General features: G+C 32.8%; 1 protein-coding gene across 4 annotated transcripts; it reads right to left on the bottom strand.

Moving 5' to 3' along the window:
* Nucleotides 1–296: 296 nt before the first annotated feature.
* On the bottom strand, nt 297–9,205 carry LOC117215087 (protein trapped in endoderm-1). 4 transcript variants are annotated; one of them, XM_033461520.1, is made up of 6 exons: nt 8,828–9,205; nt 4,096–5,589; nt 3,622–3,849; nt 3,264–3,469; nt 2,257–2,503; nt 297–1,489 (listed from the first exon to the last, which is right to left on the bottom strand). In XM_033461520.1, exons 4-6 carry the CDS (start codon nt 3,394–3,396, stop codon nt 841–843), a joined length of 1,029 nt encoding a protein of 342 aa, XP_033317411.1. In that variant the 5' UTR covers nt 3,397–3,469; nt 3,622–3,849; nt 4,096–5,589; nt 8,828–9,205; the 3' UTR covers nt 297–840. The 4 variants fall into 4 exon arrangements, with proteins under 4 accessions (XP_033317411.1, XP_033317414.1, XP_033317413.1 ...); XM_033461523.1 differs by lacking the exon at nt 4,096–5,589 and having other exon boundaries at nt 3,622–3,684; nt 3,799–3,849; XM_033461522.1 differs by lacking the exon at nt 8,828–9,205 and having other exon boundaries at nt 3,622–3,684; nt 3,799–3,849; nt 4,096–5,889.
* Nucleotides 9,206–9,560: the final 355 nt, after the last annotated feature.

Raw genomic sequence — 9,560 nt, 5'->3', positions numbered from 1 at the left:
ATAAAATTTATTGGTTTTTGCTTTAATTCATAGATCAGACTTTACAGAAATTATTATAACTAGAAAATACGACACATAACGTATTTCATTCTAAATAGTATTATTTATCATAACTTATTTCCTATAATATATTTACACAGAATATTAGTGTGAGATTTTATGCTTTGTACATGTGCTTCTCAGTATCGCGTACACAGAAATCTTGTAAATGAAAAAATTATAATTTAACGTTACTACGCTAATTAGTTTCGCAACAATTAATCTAGCAAGTATTGTATTATGTTTTTCAATCTTTATGTTACTTTTGTTATTAACATAAGCATAAAGAAGCAATATTAATATTAATGTACAGATACAATTGTTTGCAATATGAAGTTAAGTTACAAAAATCATTATTTAAATTTATCCTAATAAATGCCCAACGAACTAAAACTAAGCTGAATTATTTGTGATAATTACGTACACTTATTGCTCCTCGCAAGGATTTGTTTATCCGCATTTCTCAAAAGATTATAAATTAATCGAGAGAAATTTCACTATAGATAATTGAAACATAAACTTCTTTTTTAATAAAATATACAACTTTGGTCAAAGTACTTATTCTACTATTCTTACTATCTACTCTAAAATTTTTAAACATCTTTCACTTGTTTCGCTTCTACCATTAACCATTTTAGATAATTTAGATGTCACGAAAATACCTTTAGAATATTTTTATCACGCAAATTTCGAATAATTTTCAATACACCTATGTCGTGATATTTCTTAGTACCCAAGTAGATAAAAAAAAGTCTTTCAAACAACAATAAACCGTCGATTGGAATATAAAGTTATTGAATTTTAAGTGGCTTGAGGTGACGATACTTTACTCGAGTGAGAATGCGTCGGTTTCGGTCCAGTGGTCGGTAGTTTGCTAGAAACTGGACACAAAAGTTGCTTATAGGCTTCTCTGTACAGTTTGTTAGTGCCAGCATAGATGAAAGGATTAATTACAGAGGAGGCCCACGCAAGTACAGAACCTATCACATGGAAAACCGGGACTTTTATTTTGTCATCGATCACGTTGACCAGCATCAATGGCATGAAACACAGAAGGAAACACAAAAATATGGTCAACATCAATCTGGTCACTCTGGAATCCTCTCTTCGTTGAAATCCTCCAGTTATCCTCCTGGAGGCTCCAGTATGAGCCTCCAGATTCTTTCTGCTCTTTCTTACACGCCAATAAATGCAAAGATAAGATACGCTTATTACCACGCAAGGCACGACAAATCCTAGAATGAACAAGAATTTCTTTGGACTCGCACCATTCTTCTTTAGAATCGTACAGGAAAATGTAGATGGTTCTAAGCCGAGTGTCCCCCAAAAACCGAGTAATGGCGGCAAAAGTAGGGAGAAACTCAGTGTCCAAATGGCGATCAGCATTAGAATAATCCGTTGCGTGGTGTATAATTGAGCGTATATCTCTGATCTTGAGATCAGTATATACCTGAAATTTATCGATTAATCAGTTTTACATTTAGAGTTCCTTTCCCAATAATTTATTATTTATTTATTTGAGCTATTGCAATTGTTACTAGAAGCGGATTTATTCTAACACTTTGGCAATATACTAAAGTCCCTTATATTTATAGAAAAAAGAATATCGATGTTAATGCAGTTAGTATCTGTTCATAATTTGGCGGACTAAAAATCACAGTGATGTAAGCGAAAATTTTGATTTTCATTTCATTTTTCATCTCAATTCTTAAGAGTATCGTTCCTTTAGTTTCATAATTACTTACGAATTTAGAACTTTATTCTCTACTACGATACGTTTCCATGGTTTAGAAGAAATATGATGAATTTTATATTATATTAGATGCGAAACATTATTTTGAAAAAAATATCAGCAGACAGACTTGTGTCTTTAAAACATTTTTTCAACGAATAGTTGTAATTTTTTAATAAAGGTATCGATGCAAATTCAATGAGGCCGATAATTTAATACAATATCAGGAGCAGCTGTTGGTATTGGATTTATCATGCGTACATTTGATCCTATTCAGATGAGCAATAAACGATTAAGTTCCACAGAAGTATGCTGACTTTGTAAAATCAATAGTATAATTCGTCAGCATATCTCAAAATAAACTGAACCAAGCACTTTGTCGAGACCAGGTGTCTCGTTATACGCCAAAGTATTAGAAATAATAGAATAATTCTTAATATGCTCTAAGTCTATAACGAATATGATTAAAGCTATTTTATACAAACCGATTGATCGTAATCGCCACCATACTAAGCAGAGACACTGCTACATTCCCATAAAAGAAGAGCGGAAATATTTTGCATAGGGTTTCACCCAGTACCCACGCCTCCTTCAAATATCTGCTTGCAGTTAATGGTAAATTTACGGCAGAGAAAATCAAGTCTGAAATACTAAGACTTATCACAAATGCGGTCGTAGCATGCCGTCTCAGCCTTGTATATCTTAACAGTGCTATCACCGTTACCAAATTACCTAAAATGTAAGAAAATGTTAAGAAATGTAAAAAGGGTAAAGTGGAAGCTATAAGTATTCATTTTTAAGAATTTCATTCAGAGATAAATGATTAATTATTCAAATTTTAGTTCAACGCTCTGTCATTCTCAAACATGTGAATAGTATTGTGTTTAAAAAGATATACAGAGAAATTTAACAACGAATTTCTGAAAGTATTTCTTCAAAATAATTCTCCTGATTACAACTGAAACATTGTCACCATAAAGAGAGTGCAGAAGCAAGTGAACAATTGAAAAAGGAGATATTAATCGGTCTAATTCTTGACACTCTCTGGCATAAATTAGGGGCGTTAATAAGTCATAAACCGAGAAATGCCACCCATGGGTCAACGAGAACTTAACCATAGAATTTAAACGTCCAATTAAGGGTTTATCCATTATGAACTTACATCTGTAGGCTATTTTCTTCGTATACTATAACAAATATTTCTGGAACTTCTTCCAACAATAGAATCTTTAAAATAAATTTTTCAAACTTTTACGAACGTTATGATCAAATTTAATCTTTGCTCTAAATCGTATTTCATAAACTTATGAATGACTTAATTTTCTGTATCTTCCATATTTGATTAATTAATTTTGTAATTTCGTTGCAGCTTTTCTATTTATAGTTTGTGACAAAGAGTAATGTATACGCAATTACGATAAGGTAATTTTTAAAGAACCTCATTCATGATCACACATATTACAAGCGTAAAGTTGAAGAAACTGGATTTTACCCGCAACTCCGACGATGCTAAAAATTATCGCACAAATCGCAGCTGCCATAGTAACTGATCGTGGAAAATGCTTGAGGCTCTCATCTCCGGATTCGAGATCAAAAATTGTGCCGTTTGTTAGAGAATCGTCCATTTTGTATCGTGTTCATATACTCCTTCGTTGTGACATGTTTTCAATAAGTGAAATGCAAGACGGAATGAACACGCTTTAAAAAAAGGAAATGATGTCATTAAAGAACACTTGAGCTTAATAATGGCAAGATATTTACAATATACTCTGACCGTTGTATACGACGTATACGTATATATAAAATTCTAAGTAATTTTTAGATTTGAGTTAAATATATATCGTACTTACGTGTCGGTATCAATATTAGTCATCTTATCTTCACGTAAAATCACAACGTCTCGATTCTCTTCTCTTTAAAATTCATAATCCAATTATGCACTTCGAAATTTTTGTACGAGATTCCATTTATGTCGTACTCAATATTTTCAGCATCGCTGCATAAAAATACGTAAAACAAATATTTACCAGTCAAGAATTTTCCAATGGTTTCCATTGACTCCATAAAAAGTACCTCCTCTAAAACAGAAGCAACCACGTACTGTGATTAAATTTATTATCCATAATTAATAGAAAATCTCCATTTATTAATCAAGATGAATAACAACAAATTTTTGATCGAATCATTTTCAAGCGAATAGCACTTTTCATAACTGCAAAACTTTCCTTCGTTACAACATCAATCCTTTTCTTATCTTTATACACGAATTAAAAAGATCCATACGGTATCAGAAAACAAATTAGTTTCATTTATTTAAAACATACTAGCGTTACGTTTCCACGGACAAGATCCCTTTATTCAGCAATTCGGAAACGGAAAACGAAATCTGAAAATCCAACGATCCGATTAGCCACAACATCTCTTATTATTCGAACGACACACAAGTGCCACTCTCGATTTGCATATGCATTCGACGATACAGTCGTTGCTCCGACGCCCTCGACAGTGTCTGGAACGATAAAACGCACGAGGGTTCCTTATCCGAGGCAAACCATTCAAATATGATTCTCTCTACGCTTTTCGTCTTCTTTTTGCTCGTTAGTTAGCAGCTTCGTTAACTCGCTCTATTCGTATCGTTCGTCGATTTTCTTGCCATCTCTGTGGCGATGTCAAAAAAACGGGACGAGAGAATCCTTTAGACGTTGACCTCGAGGAAAGAATTTCCTCTTATAGCCCTTTCGTCTCTCAGGCGGGATTTCAACTTGTTGCGACAGCCGCCTTCTACTCCGAACTATCAAAGTCCGATGAACTTCGACCTTGTCTTATTGAAAATAATTGATTTTCGACGCTTTCTCGGAAATATTGTCGACGCGTTTCCTCTGATACGATACGCTCGTATTCGTCGATAATCACTTTCTTCTTGGTCTTGAGAAACGCTTTCGTAATCTTGAAAAGCAGTCGGTGAACGTATTGAAAATCTCGAATCGTTCTTAATTTTTAATTTGTCCTAATAGTCTTACAAATTCAGAATTAAGTATTTTTAAATGAATTAATATCGTAATAGCGACCTGTCAATTCCTTCGTTCGGCATCATCGCTTTCACGATTCTGGCTTGATTAAGCAAATGCAATCGTGATTGAAAAGATAATCGTTCGAAGATAGCTATTTTAGAATATTTTCAGCCATCTATGTAGTTTTAATTTCTCACTCCTTCCTTCCCTTTTTATATCAAATCACTATCGATAACGCTTCACAAAGGGTCGCATTCAGTTCAAATGCCTGTTGTTCAGTAGCACACTTTATTTCACTATTCCATCCTTCACTACCAAAACAGCTTCGACGTACACGATAACATGTTATCCTAATTCTATAACCTTCATTTGCTCAACCAATCGTAACTCGACTATTTATATCATCTTCATTATTTGTTCACAAAAATATCTAAGTAAAAACAACTGTCGTTTAGAATTAACAAAAAAGAAAACTATTTGTCATATATAGTATTGATATTATTTTATGAAATTCTAAAGCACATTTTGTCCATAAAAAGAAACTTGTACAATTATAATTTACTGCAATTTTCCGGCAATTCTTCGAGACAAGAACACTCGTTGAGTCTTGTAGTCTAGCTGGCACAACGAACATTCGTCGACTGACCAACTTGGTCGACGTATTACTCCCCTTTTACACGAGTAATACACGAGGTCTCCTTATCTGCCACTTCTTTCATTTAACTCTCTCGCTTCCTCCGCCGCTGCCTTTTTTCGGCTGTTTCGTATTCCGCTCTCCGAACCCTTGCCTCTTTCACTCGAGTACCACTACCGCCAAGGAATCATAATTAATTAATCTCTCTTTGGAGATCATTGTTAAGTACAAGCATCGTTCAAGTACAATCGAGCGAAATGATACTACTCCTCGAGCTATGCTGGCCGTCGCGTCGTGTCGTGAGAATTCTCGGATCCTTATTCTGCACCTTTCAAACGATTTCTCTTCCATAGCAACGGAATTCTTCCGATTTGCATATTCCACATTCTATTATTTTTTATTTCGATAGTTAAGCTTCGCATACTTTATTATTAGACAGCAAATCCGTATGCAAATTCATATTCTCATAAACACATCTAAAAGCTAGAACCTAGGTACAGATTTGTTTCACCTACTAGATATTATAACGAGTGTTATATTGAATATTTTATATATTTCTGTGTATTATGTACATTCTATGCGTCTCAGCATCTACGAATTCTCCATAGATGCATAAAAGTCCGCTATCTATTTATTATTCATTCTCTCCGTTTACTTTTTTCTTTTGGGGGGGGGGATTATATGTGAAATTTAAAGATATGCTTATAATAGGTCAGAACTAAATTTAATATAAAGAATGAATATTTAACTTTTAACTTTTAAATTTTCTCATTAGCTGTTATTTCTATGCTAATGAAACAAAGCATTCAATTTGATCTTCATCATATACAATGTGAAGGTAAAAATTGTGAATGGACACACTATATTATGCAGAGGTGGAAAAATTACTACCTACGAGTAGACATTTCACTTGTGTTCTATCTAATCTGCTAAAATTGCTTCCTTAGGAGTCTGCGTAGATTGCGTAGGTTTAATAGTCTGTTAAAATTAGCATATTGTCTGATAGAAAATAATAACTTCGAAATCAAATTTGTATAGAATTTAAGACATTCGTAAGATCCTATTTATTTAATATATAATAATATGATCGATACGAAATTCCGGATATTCTTCCTTTCTATAAAATTTTTGTTTTACAAAAATTTTTTTGTGTATAGATGGTTATAAATATATAATGGGAAAAGTAGTACAACAAACGTCATAGTAAAACTTGATGTTTCAATTTATTTCTTTTCTGTTGCCATCGCCGATTCACGAACATGACGCGATGACTACATTATTGTGTAATAGAAAAGTAATGTAAAAAAATAAAAAAGAATGTAAAATTACAAAGTGAATCATTTAAATGTTTCGATTGTTCGTGTTAAAGGAAAACAAGAATGTTTTAGTTGTATAAAATAAATGTGGATCGTTTTTTAAAAATCAATACTACGTACGAACATTACGTAAAAAGATAATACGTAAATAGCTAAACAGGGAATGATATTCATAAATTTAGAGAAGTTTTTTTATAAAAAAAGATCTTTAACGTCACGAGGGTAGATAATAGCGATATGAATTTCTCTCTTCTACTTGATGAATATATATGCTGGTGAAGTCAATTTCTTTAATTTTGCTCTGCTATCCGTTTTACATTCATCTTCTTTAGTATTATTTACACCTCATGATTGAAACTTCATATATGATTTAAACCACATCTTCCTTTACTTTGCAGTACTTCCGCTTTGAATAGCAGCAAAACTCTGAACACTCAACACATACACTCTTCGCCAAAAAGATATCCCAGGTGTACTATTTCTCAATGACGCGTGTAAAGTTTTTCGTCTGTAACGTATAATATCAAAACATTATGAGATTTAATGTGTAACAAAAAGAATTGTTTTATTTTAAGAACGAAATGATAGCACATGTACAATAAGAAAATAATAATCAACATAAATTGTAACTAACAATAATTACTTATCAAACATATATACTTATTTAATAATGGGTACATTCCCCTTTATTTCCTATTACTTCTATTGTACGATTTGGTATCGATTTATATAGCTTCTGGATATAATTTTTACTTAACGTATCCCAGTTGCGTACAATTGCATTTTTTAATTCTTGTACGTGTTGATACTGCTTTCCATTCGCGTATACGCCGTGAATAAGTTCTGCCCAGCTATTTTCAATAATATTAAGGTCCGGGGAACGTGCAGGCCACGGCAAAATAGATATATTATTTTCATTAAAATATGATTGAACCAATCTTGATGTGTATACAGATGCATTATCTTCCTAAAAGATGTAATCAGGTCCAGAAATGCGTTCTGCATGATTATTTATTTGTTCTTTGATTAAATTTATGTATCGGACACTATTCATTCTCCCAACGATGAACTTGATACTTGTCTTGTCGAAATAACGGATGCCAAACGATCATTTGTCGTCGAATTACTGATATTGTCTCTTTTCGTATGTCATAAAAATAATATTGGAACCCATCAGGACCATCCAAGTTGAATCTTTTTTTGTGTAAATGGTACCCTTCTCTATTTCTTTTTCCAATGCACTCTTTTTTTTGCAAAGCGTAAACGTTCTACTTTGTGTTTCGTTGTTAACGAAGGTTTCTTTTTCAATTTTAGCCTTTTAATATTTTTGGAAAATAGATAAAGGATAATAGAACTCGACGAACACTTGAAACACTAGCACTAACACTAGATTTTTCCATTATTTGTTTCATTGTTAACTGCGAGTTGGAAGCTACACCCAAAATTGCTCGCTTATCACGATCGGATAACGATGACGGCCGACCAGTACTTTTCTTTTTGTCATAATCTTCAACATTTTTAAAGAAATTGCTATCATTTCGACCTTAGTATGGAACAGTTTTTCTTTGTTGTATACAAACATCTACGACATTATGACTTATTTCCAGCAAGCCGCATATTCTAAGCTCATAATGTTTTGATATTATACGTTACAGACGAAAAACTTTACACGCGTTATTGAGAAATTAAAGATAACATCTGGGCTATCTTTTTGGCGAGGAGATAAGAAATCCAGTTTAGAAAAGGTAAACTGTGAAAAAATGAGACATAAAAATTATTTCCAACATCTACAACGTACATTCAGATCAAACAATATCTAAATAAATTGTTTCCTATTCGTTTATACAAATAAATGATAAAAAATTATTTAGATTTAAGAAATGTTTTACGTCTTTCAAATGAAACATTGCTATATAAATGTAAATTAAAAATTGTATGTATTGAATAGTAACTATTTTCCTTGATAAAAATATTTTTTTATATATTGATGAATATACTTCTTTTTACAAATAGTCTAAAGAAAAAGATTACGTAAATTACGAGTCTCAACATAACAAATATTGCGACAATATATTTATAAGTCTTCGGCATTTACCTCAAATCAGAATCACCAATTCTTCAGTAGCATTTTTCTCGATTACAATCTGTCCTTCGATAACCACAAAACGAAAGTCCACGTTTAATTTTTCGAAATTGAGATCCTTCTACTATATCTAATACTACTTTAATTGAATAATTAAATAATAATTAATTACTACTTTAAATCCTACTTGAATTATTCGAAGCACAACTACATTCTTTTTCACATAGAACTACGAGTCACATCACATTCACATTTCTCTTTTTCCATAAATCAATTTACTTCAACGTAAAGGAAGAAACATGTAACATAAATGCAGTGACAAAAATCGAAAGGGAATTATTTTTTTGAATTATTAAAGTCTTGCTTTTTAACTGTTGTTATTGCGTTGAAAGTTTCACCCTGTAAACGACTCGGTTGAAAACACGATCACTAAAGTTCCAAGCTTCATGGTTGGTTCGTTCCTCGCGGCACGCGTTTCACATACTGACGGTTGTTCCTTATAGTGAGATCGGACTGATGGCGAAATAGTCGAGGGATCGGTGGTCGTGTCACGATTAACACGCGCTGGAATTAACGCGGTCAACCCGCTGCCAGAGGGTGGCGATGAATGGCAACGTTTGCACATTTTTCCTCCTGCATGGGCCATTAATTCTTCCATTAATTTAGTGTATCGATTGGACATTATTGGCGCAAAGTGTCGAGTAATAACTTATTTATATTGTTATCAGCCGATTATCCGATGAAA

Source organism: Bombus bifarius, unplaced genomic scaffold (assembly GCF_011952205.1).
Source record: "Bombus bifarius isolate JDL3187 unplaced genomic scaffold, Bbif_JDL3187 scf7180000009343, whole genome shotgun sequence".
NCBI classification, from domain to species: Eukaryota; Metazoa; Arthropoda; class Insecta; order Hymenoptera; family Apidae; genus Bombus; species Bombus bifarius.
This window is presented reverse-complemented; position numbering and strand designations above follow the sequence as displayed.

Coding starts and splice junctions, on each gene's coding strand:
- LOC117215087 (XM_033461520.1), bottom strand. CDS start 3,396: ATGGACGATTCTCTAACAAACGGCACAATTTTTGATCTCGAATCCGGA. Junction 2,504..3,263: donor TAGCATCGTCGGAGTTGCGG/GTAAAATCCAGT, acceptor CTTACATTTTAG/GTAATTTGGTAACGGTGATA. Junction 1,490..2,256: donor GTGGCGATTACGATCAATCG/GTTTGTATAAAA, acceptor GATAAATTTCAG/GTATATACTGATCTCAAGAT.